Source organism: Squalius cephalus (assembly GCF_949319135.1).
Source record: "Squalius cephalus genome assembly, chromosome: 8".
NCBI lineage: Eukaryota > Metazoa > Chordata > Actinopteri > Cypriniformes > Leuciscidae > Squalius > Squalius cephalus.
The window spans coordinates 15,493,065-15,515,856 of NC_137129.1; the positions used below are offsets into that span (position 1 = coordinate 15,493,065).

The 22,792-nt window shown below is 35.5% G+C and overlaps 1 protein-coding gene across 1 annotated transcript in view; it reads right to left on the reverse strand.

Moving 5' to 3' along the window:
* Window positions 1–9,546: 9,546 nt before the first annotated feature.
* The window catches only part of ctdp1 (CTD (carboxy-terminal domain, RNA polymerase II, polypeptide A) phosphatase, subunit 1), a 96,974-nt gene continuing 83,728 nt past the window's right edge, over window positions 9,547–22,792 (reverse strand). The window contains exon 13 of the mRNA XM_079880052.1: window positions 9,547–11,645. Coding sequence (XP_079736178.1) covers window positions 11,495–11,645 — 151 coding nt within the window. The 3' untranslated portion in view covers window positions 9,547–11,494. The remainder of the gene's footprint in view (window positions 11,646–22,792) is intronic.

Genomic DNA, 22,792 nt, shown 5'->3' on the forward strand with positions numbered 1-22,792 from the left:
TTTCTTTTTAAACCAATTAACAGGTTTTTACTGTAGTATTTTTATAGTCTTTTCCTGTAAAAATAAACTTTTGTTTACAGTGTAGGTGGTTAAAAAAGGAACCCCCTCAAGCCTTTATGATATTTTGGTCATCTCTTCAATATATGAGGAATCCTTTATGGCTATAGCATAAATGGTGCAGGACGAGTACCACACCAAAGATTAATACTCAGAAGGGGTCTGTTCAAATCCATAAAATCACAACTTGCTAATTAACATTTTTAGTAGTGAATAAAGGCATAATTTAGTTATTATCTTTATAATCTCATTTTCTCGAAACCTGTAACTTTTTTATTTGCATATATAGCTATCTTTTGAGGACATTTTCCCGCCATTTTATCCTTAAAAGATGAAAGAACATAAATTTTCGCAGCAGCAGATGGTTTATGTAAACTATGTTAGCAAATCTTTTGTTATCACATACTGTATGCTTCCTTTATTGTATAACATTAAAGTATGGTGATCACTCAAAAGATCACCCACTTAATTTTTTTTTACAATTCTGGACAAAATATATGCAGAATATATGTTGTAAACAGCACGTCTTTAATGTACAAAATGCATAATTTCAATGGGCAGAAGAGGGGAAAGACCTGAAATACATGCTTTTTGTGTAATTTAAGCAGTGGATTGATAACAGTGCTTCTGATTCATTAGTCCATTGTCCTTTTTTTTCCAGGAAATTACAGCCGTGGGCCATTTTCACTATCTTTATGAGTGATGGTGGGGTAATTGACTTTCACCATTATTTCTACTCTCGGTTGTGAGCGAGCTACTGCACAATCTATTCAATGTTTCTGCAACTTTATGATCTCCCACAGCATATCTAAAAGCTCTGCTCATAAACCCTCTTACACAGGCACCATTAAATATCATGTGCAAACATTTGTCGTATATGTTTGAATAATCACATACAGAGGTTATCAATAACATAACACTACAAACACAGTATGACTTTCCAATGTCCTGAATGGGATGCTAGCCCACCACTTCGTGATACATTTTTCTGCCAGTTGCATCTGATAAACAGAGAGAGTTGGTCTGTGGATGCTGGATGAGAAACCAAATTAACTTATTTTCATTTAGTCATATTTAAACCAGATTCAAACAAACAGAAAAACCTACAAACACACAAAGCATATGATTTCTTACTTCATTAAATCATTTCTAAAGCTAGGGTTTTTAAACGATAGACCGCGCACTCCTAAGGCGGTCATTGTAAATTAAATGATCACAGATAATAGTTTTGATATACTCTGCTAGACTGAAACCTGGCTTAAACCAAATGATTATTTTGGTCTTAATGAGTCTACTCCAACAGGCTACTGTTATTAAGCATGAGCCCCGTCTGATTGGTCGTGGCAGCGTTGTTGCAACAATATAGAGATATTCTTAATGTTTCTCAGAAAACAAGACACAGGTTTTGTTCATTTGAAGTGCTTGTGCTAAATATTACACTCTCAGATATAAGAAAAAAATCTCTTGCTTTGGCTACCATGACCTCCAGGGCTCTTTGTTGATTTCCTAAAAGAGATTGCAGATATTCTCTCAGACCTATTGGTCAACGTCGATAAAGCATTGATTGTTGGAGATTTTAACATTCATGTAAATAATACAAATGATGGGTTAGGGGCTGCGTTTACAGATTTACTAAACTCCTTTGGGGTCAAGCAAAATGTCACTAGACCCACTCATCGTTTTAATCATATACTAGACTTAATTATATCGCATGAAACCAATCCTACTGATATATATATATATTCTACCGCAAAGTGATGATGTCACTGATCACTACCTTGTAACATGCATACTGCGTACTGCTGATATTTGCCATATTGTGCTGCGTAATCTACTAGGCAGAACAATTATCCCATCCACTATAGATAGATTCAAAAATAACCTGCCTGATCTGTCTCAGCTGCTCAGTGTACCCAAGCACACAAATGAACTAGAGGAAATGACTAGCAGTATGGGCACAATTTTCTCTAGTACATTAGAAACTGTTGCACCGATCAGATTAAAAAAGGTCAGAGAGAAAAGTTAAGTACTGCACCATGGTACAACAGTATTACTCACGCTATCAAAAGAGAAACTCGTAATCTACAGTGCAAATGGAGACAAACTCATTTGAGGTCTTTAGAATCGCGTGGAAAGACTTCCCATTAAAAAAAGGCTCTAAAAGCAGCCACGGCCGAGCATCTCCAAAAACTTCAAGGATTTTTTTTTAATCACCTGAATTACATATTCCATCACAGTTTAGTAGTAATGACTATTCATTTCTTCACTGATAAAATCGAAAGCATCAGAAATATAATTGTAAATGTACAACCTTTGACAGCATCTTATGATTCAGGTTCAATTATTGCCCCTCAAGAACAATTGCAGTGCTTTATAACTATAGGACAGGAAGAGCTAAATAAACGTATCATTGCTTCTAAACCAACAACGTTTATTAGATCCAATACCCACTGAACTACTGAAAGAGTTGTTACCTGTTGCAGAAGAGCCTCTTCTAAATATTATTAACTTATCTTTATTTCTGGGTCATGTCCCAAGACCGTTAAAGCTGGTAGTTATTAAGCCTCTCATTTATAAACCACAGTTAGATCCAAATGAATTAGCAAATTGCAGACCCATTTCAAATCTTCCATTTATGTCTAAAATACTAGACAAAGTTGTGTCAGCTCAATTGTGCTCCTCCTTGCAAAAAAAATTATATCTATGAAAAATCTCAGTCTGGATTCAGGCCCCATCATAGCAAAGTAACTGTGCTCGTTAACATTACTAATGACTTACTTTTAGCTTCTGACCAAGGTTGCATATCAATACTAGTTTTACTTCATCTTAGTGCTGTGTTCGACACTATATATCATGAAATACTCTTAGACTACAAAATGACACTGGTATTCAGGGACAGGCATTAAGGTGGTTTAGTTTCGTACCTATCAGAGCGTAACCAATTTGTCTTTTTAAACGGGGAAAAATCTAAGATAACATCAGTAAATTATGGAGTGCCGCAAGGATCTGTGTTAGGCCCACTGCTATTTTCAATATATATGCTGCCACTTGGTAATATTATAAGAAAACATGGAATTCGTTGTTAAAGATATAAAATACTGGGTGACCTGTAATTTTCTTCCATTAAATTCAGATAAGACAGGTATTGCTTATTGGACCAAAAACCTGTAGACAGAATCTCTTAGAATTCAATTTGCATGTAGAAGGATGTAATTTAACTTCAACCTCTACAGTTAAGGTGTCATTAGACAGCAACTTGTCTTTTCGAAAATCATATTTCATGTGTTACAAAAACCGCCTTCTTCCACCTCAGAAACATCGCTAAGCAATGGAACATGCTATCTGTTTCTGATGCAGAAAAGTTAGTTCATGCATTCATGACCTATAGACTAGATTACTGCAATGCATTAATATCTGGTTGTCCTGCATCCTCAATAAACAAGCAACAATTGGTACAAAATGCAGCTGCTAGAGTTCTTGCTAGGTCAAGAAAATATGATCATATAACACCAATTTTATCATCTGTACATTTAAGTTCCGTATCAATTAAAGTATTGCTATTGAGAGGCCCTAAATGGTGTAGCCCCTGTGTATTTAACTTAACTTCTATCGCCCAACAATCCATCACACTCTTTAAGATCACAAAACTCAGGGCTTCTGGTAGTACCTATATCTAAGTCCTTCTGGTAGTACCTATATCTAAAGGAGGGAGAGCATTTACACATTTGGAATAGCCTTCCTGATAATGTTCAGGGCTCAGACACACTCTCCCAGTTTAAAGACGCATCTCATTAGCCATGCATGCACGTAGTGCATCTCATAACCTTACTCCAGTTATATCAGATCACATGCACACGGTTATCTTTGCTTAATGTTATGAACCGCAGCTATGCTAATTATTTTCAATTTGCTATTCTGTTTTATCTCGGGATGCCCAATACCTGTGAAGAGACAGCTCCAACTCCTGCGAGGACTACAGATGATGCAAACTCTGAATCAACATGCACCATTTTTCTAAACATCCTAATAATTTGTAACACAACATGTATTCTTTACTTCAATGAGCTCATTGTTTTTGCATGATTTGTATATGTGCATTTTGAAAATACATAACGTGGACAGTTACCTCTGATAACAGATCACTCTAAATTGTAATGTAGACACAAAGGAGACACAAAAGCGCTAAACAAATACATTTTAATTGAATTGAACATAAAAAGTCTCCACACCCCAGTTAAAACAGCTGTTTTTTGTGATGTAAAAAATTAAACAAAGATAAACCATATAAGAACTTTTGCAAATAACTTTTAATTACAAAATGACAGCCTATGCAAAGCCAATAGAAACCAGTGACACATTTTAAAGAAAAATAGACAAAAGCTTAAATATACAGCAAATACCGGGTTGCCATCTTTAGTTGCCTAAAACACATACCACTTTTTGAATCCAACATATTATTTATTTATTTATAGAAACTTTCCCTATTAAAGAGTTAGTTCACCCAAAAATGAAAATTCTGTCATTATTTATTCAATGTTACGTCGTTCCAAACCTATAAGACTTTCGTTCATCTTTGGAACACAAATGAAGATATTGTATTGAAATCTGAGATCTTTCTGTCTGTCCATTGACAGTCCATGCAAGTACCACTTTGACTCATAAACAGATTGTAAAAGCTAATTGTGGTTAAAACGCTAAAAGTGGTTTAGTCCAAAGTTTTTGAAGTTAAAGAGACACGGTCGTTGATCAAATCAGATCAAAAACATTAAAACATCTTAATACCAATCCTGTTTATTAGTAGTTTACATAGTCCTAAAGTTATTTTGGTGAAATGATTAGCTTGAAAAAATACATTATAGCAAAATTCAGCAATAGAAAATCAGACAGCAAAACATCTGCCCAGTCCTAATCATTTCTATTCCCATTAGGGAATTGCTACAATGCCAATTTACATGCCAGAAGAGTCGGCCCTCACCTGCCAATCAACAACACAAAAAAACACTTTATTGGCTTTTCTAGATTCTTATATTTCCCCAGTGCAAACTGGCAAGCTTACATGGCAGAAAATCAGTGATGAGAAGAAACAATTCACAGAGCTCCATTCATACAGCTGTCAGTCAAAACATAAAGCAGCTGTTTCTGCTAGACTGTGCTGACCTTCCTCACAGCAAACCCCGGAGATCAGACGATGAGAGAGAGCAAGAAAACAGCAAAAGAATGAGTTCATGCAGCCTCACATCTCTGAGAGCCAAACAAAGATCTATGACATAAAGCATATACATTTTTATAGCATATAGCATAGTTTAAAGCATATAAATAAAATATTTATTATGCTAAATTGATGAAAATAGATTCACCAGCTAAAGGAAGCTGATGAAATATTTCAAATATTATTTGGATACTTAAGCTATACTCTTAAAATATCTAAATGTCATGGCATTGGATCAAATATAGCATCTACAACGGTTTTTAACACTGATAATAATAAGAAATGTTTTTGAGCACCAAATCAGCATATTAAAATGATTTCTGAAGTATCATGTGACACTGAAGACTGGAAAATTCTGCTTTGCATCACAGGAATAAATTACATTTCAAACTATATTAAAATAAAGAAGTTATTTTGAATTGTACTAATATTTCACACTATTAGTGTCTTTTTTAATCAAATATAATGCATCCTTGGTAAGCATAATAGACTATATATATATATATATATATATATATATATATATATATATATATACACACACATATAATTGCAGCTTTTTTTGGCGGGGTACACAACTGTTATTTTTCTCAGTTGCACATGGTATATGTTTTTAAGTAAGTCCCAAATTGATATCTGCTTAATTAGTAATACACACAACACAGGAAATGCTATTTTTTTGTTTTTAGGATTAATAGATTATCTCAATTACAACAATAAAAGGGTAAAAGAAAAACAACAAAGATTAAGAAGAAGAAGAAGGGTGAAAAGGAAGAGGTGTAAAAGTGAGTGGTGGTAGAGAGGGAGAAGAGGGGTATTACAGGTTTTCTCAATCACTTTGGCTCAATTCTGAAATTATATTATTTTTTCTCAATAGAATAAGTTCAGATCTCTGAACAGTTAGTTTCTTGTTCACATCAGATTTGAATTTCTTATTGATTTGGATCTGGATTACAAAAGTTCAGTGATACACAAGAGCATTCAGCTAGACAAAACTGATATTCTTGTATAATGTAAAAAACAGACAGCATCAACTAAATGTAGAGAACATTATATTTGTATATAACAAATATTTCCATGGTTAAAAAACATCTAAACATGTTGAGCAGTGTGGCTCACATGATGGTAAAAACACTTTTATTTTGGTGGCATTGACCAATTTACAACTACATTTTACAGACATGCAATAGAGTTCTGATGTTCAAGCAAACAGTTGTGACATTTGAATTTACAGTTTAGGGAATGTTAAGACTTTCAAAAAATGTGCCAAAGCGATTGAGAAAAACTGTAATGAGAGAGAGAGGAACAGTGAAGATGAGAGATGAGAGGACAGGAATAGAGGGTTTAGGACGAGCAAGAATAGTTTACATTTATATTTAGTCATTTAGCAGACGCTTTTGTCCAAAGCGACTTACAATTTAGGACTAAATTAAGCGAGTCATCGTGAAGAGGCAAAAACAACGCAAGAAGTGCTCAAAATACAAAGTTCAGGCATTGTTCAGAGTAGCCCAGTAAGGGAGGATTAAAGGAAAAGGAAAGAATTCAGCTGTCTTTTGAATGTTGTCAGGGATTCTACATTCCGGATGAGGGTGGGGAGAGCGTTCCACCAGCATGGAACCGTGAATGAGAATGTTCTGGAAAGTGATTTTGTGGCTCTCTGTGATGGAACCACAAGACGTCACTCGTTGACCGATCGTAGGCTTCTGGTAGGGATGTAGACTCATAGGAGCGAGTGAAAGTAGGAGGGAGCTGAGCCTGTGATAGATCTGTAAGCAAGCGTCAATGCCTTGAACTTGATACGAGCAGCGAGAGGTAGCCAGTGCAGAGAGATGAACAGAGGAGTGACGTGGGCCCTTTTTGGCTCGTTGAAGACAAGACGAGCTGCAGCATTCTGAATCTTTTGTAGAGGTTTAGTTGCACATGTTGTGCTTTAGTTGTGCTTGTTCAGTTGCATTATGTCTTTTCCACCCTTTTATCTATACCGGGTCGTCCAATCCAGCTCCTGGACTTACTCTGAGTAGGCCTACATGTATATTAATGAAGCTGGCTTCAATCTTCACAATAACAGGAAAAGAGGGAGAAATGTGATTGGCCATCGTGCCACAGTCAATGTCCCTGGACAAAATCACTATGTCAACCAGTGATGTTGTGGCAAACAATGTTGTTTTGGGGCCATGTTACACTGAAAGGCTCCCAAATGTTTCCCCTCAATAACATCCTCTTTCACCAGGGTGATCAGGACCAAATGGAGCAACATTTTGTAGTTTTTGGTACAGGTACAATGTCCAATTCCACCATTCATCACTGGCGCAAGAGTGGTTTGAGCATCACTCACATTTCAGGATGGTGTTCTTTAATCTCCTTTCCTGAATCCAAATGAGTTCTTCTCCTTTTGGAGATGGAAAGTAAATGATCGCAACCCTTACAAACAAAGTAAGTCTTCTTCAAGCAATCAAAGAGGCCGGTGGAGAAGTTGAGGATGTCAATATGGATGTCATGGATGGATCCAGCATTCAGTTTTTTGGGCAAAATCTCAATATTATACTAAACTAAACTCCTCATTAAAGAACTTCACAACAAACATGTATTTTCATTCATGTATTTGTGTATCTACAGTCGAATTTGTTATCAAATCAACAGAGAACACAGTTTTGACGTTAGTATTTATTTCTTATAAATGCATTACTAGAATAAAATGCAGTGCTTCATTATGCAGGGAATATTGAACTGTTTTGCTAACATAAGAGTGTGGTTAGTTTGCTGTGTTAATTGTTTTGAGAGCTATTACATTCATTTGTAGAAATGTGTCAAATCGACTGAGAAAAACTGTAAAGGCAGCACTTCAATTGGAAGACGTTTGAAGAGAAAAAAGTTGAGATTTCACATTGAGCTTTTAATTATATTAAAACTGGGACAAAATACAGCTAATATTAATCACATTGATGACAATTTAAAGATTAGTGGTATTACGCGGATTATTCAAAGAGGATGAGCTGACTGAAAAGCCCACTGAGGTATCTAATCCTTAATCTCAGGATTAATTCAGTGCCGTGTTATGAGATTTTCACACAATCTCAAGACATGCAGCAGTGTAGCTGTGGGATCTGTAATGATTCAAACATGAAGACAAGTCAATGAATCTTAAGCGCAAAACCTCAGTCACTAGAGTGTTTTCAGAAACTCATCCACTCAACTGCAGTATAAATCAACACCGGTATTCCAGATGTAGTAGTTGAGAGTAAAGCTGAGTTCACCGCACTGAAATACTATTAAGTGTGTTTTATTGAGCGCATTCAAGCGGGTGGATGAAACAAGATTAGACAGGAGGTGTCCAGACTGATTTCCCCCTATTCAACACAGTGGGCAGTTGAATCACTACTGAAGCGATACCTAATGAGCTTTCAGCTAATTTTACTTTAGGGAAATCCAGCAGAAACTATTTGTATTTAGCATTAGTTTTTATTATTGATTTTCATTTAGTCCTAGTGAATAGCTGTTTTTAAACAGGCAAAAATCAATTCAAAAAGTAAAAAAAACCCACATCCAGTTAGTTTTTTTTAATTTGTTTACTTTAAAACCCCCTTCTTTTTTAATGTAATACATTGTAAAAAAAAAAAAATAAATAAAACATTTTTTTCCACAAAGTATTATGCTGTAAAAATACGATTTTATTTGATTGAATATGAGTAACTTAAAATATGAAATAGGAAAACCTTGCAATGTCAATTACTGACATAAATATTTGTACTTAGTAAAAAAGTTAAATAAAAATAAAGATAACTATATTAGCCTCCACACCAGCAGACAATATCATTCTGTTTATTCGAAGCGCATGCTGCAGTTTAAAGCAGGATGGATTCTGATTGGCTGTCAATGTTTTTATCATTGATCAGATGGAAAAAAATCGTTCTGAAAGTGAGTGCAGTAGCTGTTATTGTTATAGTTGTGGTGTGGACTCTACTATTCTTTTTATTTAGATTTTTTTTTTAAACTATATAGTTATTGTCCTTAATTCTATAAAACCTTTCCAGTGTGCTCAACAAACTGATACATAAGTTAAACAAACTAAGAAAGTACAACAACTTTATTATGTAATGTAAAATTCAAGATTATTGACCACAAGTTAAAACATTATTATTTCTACGGTTTTATGTTTGATGTTTGCATAGACCTTTAAGTAGATAAAAATAAGTTAAAATAAGTTAAGACTAATCAAAGTCCCGAAGCTAGTTTTCTCAAGGTTTTGGAGTTCTCTTTATTTATTTTTTTTTATTTTTTTTACAATGTAACCTAGTTCATCAGTGCTACTGCATGATTTTTTTAATTGTTGCTATAACACAAAACACTGCATTCAACAATACACAGAAAAAACCCTGAAAACACTGGTTTATAAAACAAATCTTTATTAAATGAAAAGCATTTTCTTTGTCAAGTACGAAATAGAATGTACAAATACTTTACATTGTTGAAAACAATCATTGTTGAAAACATCAACACGATGAAAATGAAAGAAAATATCAGTCAAAAACAACACAGGTTCCATAACTGCACAAACCTCTGAGAAACATTTGAAACTGAGTTAGATCTGGACGTCTAGTCGTGCAAGCAGCTCAGCGGAAGAAAACCAACTAGAACCAGTATAGTATGGACTCAAAAAACTGGACTTAAACAAGTAATCTTAACGCCTACAGGTCCATATCTGATCAGTGTGTACAGTGATGGTTCAGGGTGGCACAAGAGCCAACCAAACACCCGGTTTAACGCTGCCACAGTGTTCACTATCAGCACCTGAAGCCAAATGAAGACGATATCTGTACACTGTGACATCATCACAGAGTAAAAAGTGGCATTTCAATGTCATCTTAGGACCAGGAAAGGTCACGAATATCAATTTGGAGGTAGTTACAGGAAGAGTTCACACAAACATTTACTCTCGCTCATGCCGTTCCAAAGTGTTATTTCCTGTCTTTTGTTAAACATGAATGAAGATGCAGAATGTCCGAGCAGCTCAAGTGTAACAAAAAACATCTGTAACAACATTGGATTGTGAATTGTGATGTCAAGCTCCAAAAAAGAACAAAAGCATATGATATTTTAGTGTGAGTAACAAACCGATAATATTCCCCTCCACAAAGCTCTGAAATAAACTACAAAAGCCATATGGACTATAAAAATGGTGCGCTGAGATAACTGATGTCTTGTGACCAAACGCCATGATGTCAAACCTGCATCAAAAGCCTTAAATATTAAGTAAACAATGATTTTCCTGCATTTTCTTCATTTAAAGTGATCATATGCCTTCAGGAGACCTGAAATATGGATGCTAGTTTTTGGACTATGACATTATACCATTATTACCATCCACTTTCATTGCTTAAAATTTTTTTTAAGGCATTTTGATATCTCATTTTGTGTTTCTTGGAAAAAAATAAAAAAAATAACACAGGCTTGTAATGACATGAGGGTGAGTAAATGATGACAAATTATACCTATTTTTTGTGATCTATTTCTTTAATATGCAAACAATTGTAACAAGCCAATCACAAACGGTAAATGGAAATTTTCTGTTGCAAATGTATTACCGATGAACTCATTTTACAATTCCTATTCTCACCAGTTTCTCACACTTTCAAGCAGTTGTGAGTTTTTTTGGTAATAGTGGCTGTGGGCGTGTCTAAAGGTGCTGGTATTCTGGGATTGGTGCAGCACAGTGTCAGTCACACACAGAGGCGTCAACGGCACTGGACGACGCACAAAACAAAAAGGAAACAGACAACACAGGACACATTTGGACGTCTGAGTTTGACTGCTGGTGAGGAACACAAACCCCTCCAAATGTCTTCTGAGGGGTCCATGAGCAGAGGTCTCAGCTGCAGGCCCGCTTCAGACTCTTTGGCATTCATCACCAATTAGTTGAAATATTTCTTTTCATTTACATTTATATAAAAATTTGTTTTGAATCGGGAACAAAAATAAGTAAAACATCAGACACAGAAGCTCTACTTCCCACACCGCTATGTACTGTAAATTCACAATAAAACGACTTTGTGTTGAGCCCGTCCTACTAAAATTCTATCTGTACATGTCTATCTACTTAGTAAACCCCTTTGTTTTATTCACACACACACACACTTACTTGCGCTGTATAACAGCGACACGAACACACGTTTTGTCTCAGGTACCTTATGAGAACAGAGTCAAGTTCATAACCATCGGCGTCCAATCAGCTCACATGAAATCATTGAGCTCCGCCTCCAGCGCGGCGACCATCTCATCAGCCTCTGAGCTGCTGCCCTCCTCATTGGAGTCTTTACTGGAGCCGCCACAATCATCATCATCATTGTCATCTCTGGCCTCTTCCAGTTTTCTTTTGCGGCCCCTAAAGATAGAAAATACAGAGGCGTAGGTGAGTGATGCTCACTAGTCAAAGTATTTTAGAGAGAAATGCTCATTGGTTCATAGTGGTCTGGTTGCCAGGGTTATGTGTTGAGCATGGTTGAGTCTGACTGGTTGCCTCTGCGCATGAATACTGCTCCTGAGTAGATTAATCATTTAAAATGTGATGGCCTATTGACCAGGCAAAAAATTCAGGTTTAATGCTAACTGTCACAAATAGCCCATCAATCATTGCTCTGCCTGGAAGAATATACACTACGTTCAAGATTTTTTAAAAGAAATTCAGGGTACGATTACATGACAACGATATGCTTAAAACGGACGAGTTTTCCCGTGTACAGGCGACACCATTGTCAAAACGATCACCATTCACATGGATCCGCGAAAACGACTAAAAAACGCTGTATTCTGCTGCCAGGCCAGTAGATGGCGATGAAACACTATAGATTGAACACGTAATACGAGATTAGTGTTTTTGTTGTTTACATGAAAACAGGTTTCAAAGTGCACATTTTTGAAAACGGTCTCCCAGTTTGCGTTTTCAGCCACCCAAAACGCCGTTGTCGTGTAAATGAACGGCCAAAACGCACAAAAAGTGTTACGTTTTTAGTTGAAAACTGTGTCAAGTAAACAGCCCCTCAAACTTTAAAGGCACCGGGGTAGCGGTGTCACCGGCTTGGGCCCTCCATCGCTGCTCGCAGCTATATTTATATATATATATATATATATATATATATATATATATATATATATATATATATATATATATATATATATATATATATATATACATACATACATATGTAACTATATATATATATATATATCAGACAAGTAATCCGCATGGACACATTAAACTGACGAAAATTGACAGTAGATGTATAATGTTACAAAAGATTTCTGAAATGATGTGCTTTTGAACTACAGGTTTGGAAAGACTGAATGAATTTTCATTTGTGGGTGCACTAACGTGTTAGAAACATCAGCTTCACATGCATGAAAGCCATTCGTATTGACACTGACACACACACACACACAACTACTTTGTAAGCCAGTTTTGAAGAAGATATAATAATGCTCTGCCAGAGCTAATTAACCGATGGCTGTCATTATATCTGCTGATAGTACTGACAGCTGTTTTGATCATGGACAGTACATGTCTCTCATTTAGTGTAATGATGAATCCACTACCACCTGCTGATAAAGAACCAGTCTGACTACATGAATAAAAGATAAAAGCAAAGGAAGGACAGAAAATGGAAACCATCAGAAAAGAAAGTCAACCTGACAATGGAACAGTCCATGTGTTTAATATTATGGAACGAATATGGGGGAAAAGAAACTCAGCATTGCGTTCACATCACCTAACATAATTATAAGCAAGAAGTTTGTCTCACAAAGTTTTTAAAGCCTTTTGAGCATTGCAGTGTTATCATGCAAGTACACTGTGCATGTACACAAACGGCAGACTTTAGTTTAACAGTGATTCATAGCACCACACAAATTTGAGTCTTTCATCTTCGATCAAACCACAGACCAAAGCACAATGCTGTTATTCAGACTGCCATTACTCCACAGTCCTTTTCTTTATGTGATATTTAATGTTGGTAAATGTGAAATCGGCTACAACTCCAAGAATAAAGAAGAATATGAAGGTAATAAAAAAACTGGTGAAAACTGCACATGGGAGCTCATTAAGGTTATCATCATTAAATAAAACAATTATGAAAGTGAAAACTAGCCAACAAAAACGATTTAACGATTAAATGAAAACTAAAAATGGGTTTTCAAAACTACAAAAAGGACTTTGTCATATTTTCAAATCAATGCTTGATTCCTCTCTCAAGTTGCACTTGATTTTTTACCACAAGGTTTTTAAATATAATACAATGAAATGAAAATAAATAATAATTATGCCTCAGTAAATCTAAACTGAAAACAAAATAAAACGAAAATAAAAAAAATCTAGTGAAATTATAATATCCATGGTTTCCATACGAAAAATACGAATACATTATAAATCACAGAATTAATCAAGTTTGAAATTATCCTCTTGTCTAGCACAAAACAAAAAGTAAATTGACTGAAGCCAGTGAATAATTTCACCTCACGCACATTCACAAACATAGTTTAATACACATGCATTATGTTTTACTTATAACGTGACAGTGTAATTATTCTGGGAAATGCACAAGGTCAGTCTCTTTGGCAAAGCTCGAGATTTCTTTTTCTCATTCTTTTGACGTGCTCATTGTAGCAGGTTTGAAAACATGACTTTTCTGGTGGACTGATAAACCCATACAGTCCTGACTCCTGGAACTTGTATAAGAACTTGTATAAGCATTTGGCAGAAGTATTTTATCCAAAGCACCTTACACTGCATTAAAGTTATGCATTTTATCAGTCCAGGCATTCACTGGGAATCAAACCCATGACATTGGCATTGCAAGCGCCACACTCTACTGTTTGAGCTACAGGAATCCGTGAAAAGAAATAGCAACATTTTTTATTTTTGTGCAATGTGCTCTCATCCCCATAAGTGGCATTTTGTTTGGAGAGAGACATATTCTTTCCACTGACAGTTTAATGCTTTTGTCCAAAATTGCACCTGAGCTCAACAGACCAAAAACAAAAAGTTTGCAAAAAAAACATTTTCAGACTGTCAAAAGTACTGGCACTTCGGTACCAAGTCGACAGGACTCAATACTTTAAAAACGTCATGATATCAGCCTTTCTGCAGTACCAGTAGTACAGGCTCAATACCCATATTTGAGTGAGCGCTCTGTGAAGAGCTTCAAAGGTATCTATTTACAATGTGTTTTTGCAGTGTTGAGCATTGTAGCCAATCACAGACATGTTTGTTGAGCATGTAAACGCAATGGCCAATCAGAAACATTTAAGTTAGTCAGAATCTGCTCAATACACTAGTTTTTTCAGTGTAAGAAAATCATATTTTGGTTATAAAAAACATTTTGTTATAACCAAAAAAGGTATAAACACAATGCAAATAAGAGATCCATTGGCCAGTATAGACAGATTTTTTGATTATAACGGGAGTTTTCACTCACTCAGTAAGCTTGCAATGTGGCTGAACTTCAGTTATATCAGCATTCATTGTAAAGGAAGCACTCTTTGCTTGGTTTTTATATATACAGATTTGCTTGTTTTCTGTATATATCCCAAATATACAACTGGGAATGACAACTGTATTAAAATTCAGACCTGAAACAGAAATTCCGATATAACAAAGGTAAAAAAATAAAATAATCTGATGTGCCAAAACAGATCTGTTAAGGCTGGCAGTGTACAAAAGAAATATACCAGCCACTTTTTCTTTTACCTGTAATGCGTTTCTTTTAGGGCTGTCAAACGATTAATCGCGATTAATCGCATCCAAAATAAAAGTTTGTGTTTACATAATTTATGTCTGTGTACGGAGTATAATTATTTTCTATATATAAATACACACACGCACATGCATATATATATTTAAGAAAATGTGTTATTTATATATAAAATATTTATATATAATATAAATGATATATAATATAAATATATATACACAGTATATACATGCAAATATTTCTTAAATATATACATGCATGTGTGTGTATTTATATATAGAAAATAATTATACACCGTACACACACATATATTATGTAAAAACAAACTTTTATTTTGGATGCGATTAATCGCGATTAATCGTTTGACAGCCCTAGTTTCTTTGTTAATTTTATTGCTAACTTTTCATTTGATCTTTTTAATGCAATGTTTACTTACTGTAATTGACCAATATCTGAAGGCTACATGCTAATGTTTTAATGTATTAATTATTTATTATTTAACAGCAATAACAATTAACTAATTCCATGTATTTTATTTTTTATTTTCAAATAGTTGAATAAAAAAAAACAAAAAAAACAATTGAAATAAAATAATTACAATAGTTTTGCTATGGTTTGGTACCGAGAACCACAAAGTTTTACAGGTAAGTTTTGAATTGTAACAACACTACTTCAGACTACAGAGAATTGCTGTATTCTTGATTTGACTGGAGAGTTTTCTGACAACGCCTCTACTCTCACCCACCAACTGACTGTGACCCTGCTGACTCAACAACACCCCACACAGCATGTCTGAAAATAATATGCATGTTTTTGATGCCTCAAGAAAGACCACTTTTCCCATTGGGAATACTGCTGTCAGGCTGGAAAACCAGCAGGACAGATGGAGGGTTTCTTTTTAAACTGCAAATAGACGCTAATGGCGCAACGGCATAAAAAAAAATAAAAGGAAGGAATATCCCTATTTTCAAACAAGCTGTCTCACTCCCTCTGTCTTCCACTGTCTACAAGAAACAGATTACATAAGCACAAAGGCTCTGAGAATGAGAGAATGGGCTTGTGGGAGGAGGATGTGACTGCAGAGCTGTTGAAACTCGGCCGGCTCAGGGTTTGTTCCCTCTGAATGCACCTAAAAGATTTAAACAGGACAGAGCTCTCACAGCCAAGAGAGAAAGAAACAACTAGAGAAAAAACAGTGCAGTGATGAGGAGAGAAAGACAAATAAGGAAGGACAAGACAGAGAGAATGAAAAATGTATAAATAAAGAAAAAAATAATTCTCTTTCATCTGTGGAACTCAAAATAAGATTTGTGAAAAACTGAAGAAAGGTGAGTAAACGATGACAAGCAGGGTTTTTTTGTTGTTGCCTGAACTAACCTTTTAAAGCCACAAAAGAGGCATTCAATAAACCATGGAGGTTTAATGATGTGTTCGATCAAACCCATATGGCTTCATTCGTTCTCATACAGCCACGTGTTAAGCACCAGGATAGGGCGTATTGATTGAAGATGGAGGGAGGGTAATTGATGGTCGTACATGCATGTAATAGACAGCGCTGGTCAATAAGTGTAACATTTTGTCCTGATGCATCCTCAAGAATAATTGTGAAGATGAGGTCAGAATGGGCGAAGATCAGCCTAATGTGTGAATGAAGCGTGAATGTTTCCAATCACCATTCATGACATCATGGATTTTATTTAAGACAGACCGCACACACTCTGAGTACTGTGGCCCATCAATTACTTGGAAAAAGCGTCTGTTGGGATTGGAGCTTGAACCAAAAAATAGATCAAAGAGAGCTTTTGTGTCAACTAAGCACACAGTGCAAAAAATTAAATAAAAAGAGTTTAAATGTACCCAAGCATCATCACTGCATCACTGTTTTTCCTCTGTGAGCACCCACCAAAATCAATGTTTGTAGATTTTAGTCTGTGTGTGTTAGTTTTGGGGTCATCTACACTATTGTTTAAAAGTTCAGGGTCAGTAAGATCTCTTATGCTCACCAAAGCTGCATTTATTTGATCAAAAACACAGTAAAAGTAATATTGTGACATTATTATAATTTAAAATAACTGAATATATTTTAAAATGTAATTTATTCTTGTGATGGCAAAGCTGAATTTTCAGCAGCCATTTTCCAGTCTTCACTGTCACATGATCCTTCAGAAATCATCCTAATTGGTCAAGAAACATTTATTATTTAATCAATTTTGAAAACAGATGTGCTGCTTACATTTTTTTGTGGATACCGCGATACATTGAGTTTTACAGGATTCTTTGATGAATGGAAAGTAAAAAAAAAAAAAACAGCATTTATTTGAAATAGAAATATTTTGTAGCATTTTTGTAGTCACTTTTGATCAATTTATTGCATCCTTGCGGAACGTTTACAAAAGAAACTGCGGATACAAATGGACCAAATATTGATGACGCATTTAAGTACAGAATGATCTTTGATGCAACATTCTGCGTGAATAGGATATGTGTCAACACAGGACAATTTTTGTTCAACTATTTCATCTTATCCTTGCCTTTAAATCCTCATTTGCTGGTCTGGATCACTAGATGCTCTTTAAACGGCAGGATGTCAGAAAATGCTGTATGGTCTAAAACAATGCAGAAAACAGCAGGAGTCTCAGTCTTGTGGACTGACCTGAAGCTCTGATGGCTGTAGCAGGTCTTTGCAACAGATTTAAGGTTCTGTGATTTTAAGATGGCAACCACACTGTGCAAAGCCAGAGCTTCTGATTAAAAAAACATTAAAAATAGAGAGAAAATAGAAGTATTGCAATGTAGCAAAAGGACAGTATGAATGTTTTAGGTAAGTTTAGTTTTTCAACAAGTAACTGCTAGTATATAGAGAAAGTTGGTATGGAAGGGGTATGCATAATGATTGTTTACTACACACTTTTGGAAATGCAATGTCACTTTCATTTATGTCTCTATCCCTCTCCATCACTCTCCCTCCTGTTATTCTGCAAGGAGACTTCCTGAAGTGGATGTTAAGCGAGTATAATGACCTAGTAACATTTTTTTAAATGTTTAAATTTTAAAAAAGTAACAAGTTAAATATTTCTATGAATACACTACCGTTCAAAAGTTTGGGGTGAGTACGATTATTTGTTATGAGAAATGAATACTTTTATTTAGAAATGATGCATTAAATTGATCAAAAGTGACATTAAAGAAATTTAGAAATGTAAAAAAAAAAAAAAAGCATTTTAAATACAGTAAAATGCTATCCTTTTGGAACTTTCTATATTCAAAGAATCGTTTAAAAAAAAAAAAAAAAAAAAAACAGCACTGTTTCCACAAAAATAAGAAATGTTTCTTAAGCAGCAAGTCAGCATATAAGAATGATTTCTGAAGGATCATGTGACACTGAAGACTTGAGTAATTCAGATGGTACTCGACACAGGTAAATTGCAATCGAGCATTTTTTTAAATTGAGTACTCTAACTTTATCGACTAATCGTGACAGCCTTAGTCCACATTTCACATATCACGTCTTTTGCGCGTTTTTTCCAGGCGCAGCGAGATGAAAAAAATCGCTCGATGGTGTTTTTAGCCCCCAATGGCTCCTTCCAGGCAGCTAACCCTAACCTCAACCTTAAACCTACCCATCCCCTCGCTGCCTGGAAGGTGCCGTTGGGGGCTAAAAACACCAAACACCGAAAAAATCTCAACTTTTCAGAATGCCGCAAGTGCACCGCAGGTCATGTGACAAGAACCAACCAATCAGCCTCGCCCTTTCCGTAATAACATTGAAAGCTCAGTCAACATGATGTGGAGAGTGCAGTTCATGGTTGCATAGCAACGACAGATGCCACGGGAGCGCAAGCGCTTTGGAAAAAAGGAGACAGCGGCACAGAGAATGGGCCCCTTAGTCAGCATAATAAACTTCTTTCAAAAATATTCACAGCGCCAAACTTTTGAAAGCTAATGTATATAATTCTAAGCCTTAACCGCTGAAAATCAACTCAGACAAAAACAGCTTTGCACTAAACAGCTTAGAGAGAAGAGACCCTGAAAAAACATTACGTCACACTTGACATGCTGCCAGCACTTATTAAAGAAATTTAAAATAACAAAACTTTCAAGCTCATTATAAGCCAATTAAACTCCAGCCCTGAACACACATAATTAACCCAAATGCCTAAAAAAAGTCAAGTTTCTTGACACTGCTCTCATTAGAGTTTAATGTAGGACAGATGATTGTTCCAACATTACCCCAGTGTGACCTGTAACAAGCAAAGCGAAGATTAAACAAAACAACAGATGAGCTGCATTCCATAACTTCTAATAAACATGTATTGTTGAGTACTTTTCAAATACAATTTGCTGGCAGATGACAAAACAGGTCATAAATCCTATAGATTAGACATCTTATATTGGTAGGGCTGTCAAACGATTAATCGTGATTAATCGCATCCAAAATAAAAGTTTGTTTTTACATAATATATGTGTGTGTATGGTGTATAATTATTTTCTATATATAAATACACACACATGCATGTATATATTTAAGAAATATTTGCATGTATATACTGTGTATATATATATATATATTATATATAATTTATATTATATATAAATATTTTATATATAAATAACACATTTTTCTTAAATATATATGCATGTGCGTGTGTGTATTTATATATAGAAAATAATTATACTCCATACACACACATATTATGTAAACACAAACTTTTATTTTGGATGCGATTAATCGCGATTAATCGTTTGACAGCCCTATATATTGGCAGACAGAAATGTAAGTCATTGTTCTCTGTAAATTCGGAACAACATGAGGGTGAAATTGTTTTTATTGTTGGGTGAACTATCGCTTTAACGCAGCGTGAAATTTTGGCACCGTTTTGTTCATATCGTGCTTCTAAAGAAACATGTTTGCAGAAATGTAGCTCTTGCTCAGAAGTGCAGTACACAGGGAAACAATAGAGAAAGAGAGAGGCAGATATGAGAGGGAGGAAGTCCATGCACCTTCTCATCTATCATCTCAACAGCCGTTCACAGTGTTTAATCTATCAAAGGTCTGTTCTGGGAGGACATAAAAAGAAGCTGGCCCTATTCAAAGATCATCCATTTACCCAGAAGCCCCCGGACATAGCGGCACTGATACATCAATTACAGCATGCATTAGAAATGCTGCTACACTCATCTACAGTAAAGGGAAAAGTCACCATTTAACGACAATTACAAAGTAACCAAGGAGTGATTGCTGCGGAATTTCTCATTTATCTTTATTTAACCACTGGAATAAAATATGAATATATACATCCACAAGGAACCTTAGATTTGGAGAGCGTTGCTCACTAACACCTTCATTAAGCAGTCAACAGGCAAATTATTTCTGCCTCATTAACTTCATTAACGTGCCATTCATATTTCACTCTAGTGAAATTATCATTAGTGAGGAAACAAGTGAAGTGGAAGGATCTTCCAAACGGATCCCATGGGACATTACAAATCCATATCCATTTTAAACTACGCTCACTTCATCCATTGTTTGTTTCCATGGAGAACGGACCCAAGACAAGGGCAGCAGTAATTAAATTAGATTGGCAGTATATCATACTCTTATTCTCCCTCTATAAGCCTTTAAAATCATGCGTGGCTATTCAGAGAGTTCTGATGGATCCATTAAGAGTGCAATAATGGGCTTCTTCTGTGTGTTATTTCACAGCCCATAATATTCACCAGCTGAGGAGATTGAATGTAAAACAGCACCTACAGGTCTGTTGCCATGGCATTAAGTGGCGGCCTTACGCCTCGAAAATACTCTGAAAGCGGTTGGAGGAACTATACAGTGTGCAGATGGGTGAAAGCTTATGAAGCTCAAGGAAATCCATTAACAGCAATGTTCTAAAAGCACCATCTTTAATACAGGTTTGACAAAGAGGAGAACAACTTACTGTATGGCGTATCATGCTGTATGGTGATGAGAGGGATAGTCCATCCAAAAATGAACACACCCTCATGTCGTTCCAAAACTATAAACCTTTATTCATCTTCGAAACTTCATCGTCCCTCCACTGAAAGTCCATACCACCAAAACTTTAATCCATACGAATCGAGCAGCAAGTCCCTCAAGAGGCACGAGCGCTTTATATAACGAACAGATTTAATTTAGGCTTTTATTCACAAATAAACATTGATCAATGTACATAGAACACATCAAATATGGTGAATGAAAGCTCAAATGTGCGTGCTTGACAAGCAAGAACCAATGAGGTTTGTTCTTGTGTGGCAAGCAAGTATATTTGCGCATCCATTTATGGTATTTGATGAGCTCCATGTATATATGTTGATCATTGTTTACTGTATATTGTATGTTGGAATCATATGGATTTCTTTTACAATGTCTTCATGAACTTTCTGAACTGTCAAAGTTTTGGTTCTGTGGACTTTCAATAAAACTTTTTTGAGGTGAACTAACCCTTTCATGCCTTTTGATTTCCACAGCATATAGTTTTAGTTAAATGGATTTCTTTGTCAAATTATGTAAGCACAATTCCTTTAGATAAAATATTTTTAAAAGGATTAGAAAAGTGTGTTCAAATATCCAAATTTTCAACTACTTTAAGGCACAAGTTAAAGACATACAGTAGTCCTCCAATACTGGATTTAAAATATGAAATAGTATAATTTAATATATTTGTGCAAGCATACGTGATAGTGCTCAGCAGTATGCATTGAACTACAAGACTCATGCGGATTTCTCTAGTGGATGAGCATTGTATGCGTTTATGAGCATGTAAGCCTAATTTACATGTACTAATTGACACTTTATCAATAAAGACTTACAGTACAGCAACCGGGACAATCCCCATGGAGCAACCCAGGGTTAAGTTCTTTCAAGATCACCATCCAAAGAGCAGCGTGGACATTCTGCCTTCTTTTGTCACCATGGAAAAAAAATAACAGCAAACGGACTAGCAAAGACGTGATGGTGAGTAGATGACAAAACATTAAATTTTGGGTGAACTATGGGACTCATTTTAAACACTACAAAACAAAACACTCAAGAGCCAAGGTTACGTTTGGATTATTAAAAAAGGGATTTCATTCCCCGAAGCAAAATATCTAAAATAGTACTGCTGTTGTAAAACATTTCAAAATGTTAATTATCACGCTAACAGTCTGCTGCATATCCCATAGTGTTCCCGAACAGTGCTCTGTTCAGACTAATAATTAATTAATGAAAGCTGATGATGAGCACTTTCGAATACTTGATTCTGTCCCCTTTCTGAACAAAGCCGTCAGCGTGAAGAGGCAGGGGAGGAATGTGTGTACACTTTCGGTGATAATTAAGTTAATATGATGACTGGGGCCTTTTCACAGACAAGCAGCCAAAATTAATGCCCATGAATGTGTGTACACATACACAAAAAAACACACACATAAGTATGAAGAGACAACAGTTTTCATCTCTCCTCCCACAGCATGCTCTAATTGGCCCTCAGGGAACCGCTACGCTCCGAATCCACGCGACGACACCACACATTTATGTTGCAGGAAACACGTCTGAGAATCTGCAATCCACATGCAATGTAAAGTGAGACATCTGTTGTCCGTATGCATTTATTCAGCAAAAGCATGATATTATTGTACATTTATATTAGATGAGTGATAATTACTGGTATTTGCTAAGACAATTGTCTTAATTAGTACAGCTCATTTTTACAGATTTTGACATTTCGTAAGTGTTGAGGCTAAATTAGAATATTCTTAAACTTTAGTCAGCATTTCACCATTTAGTCAATAT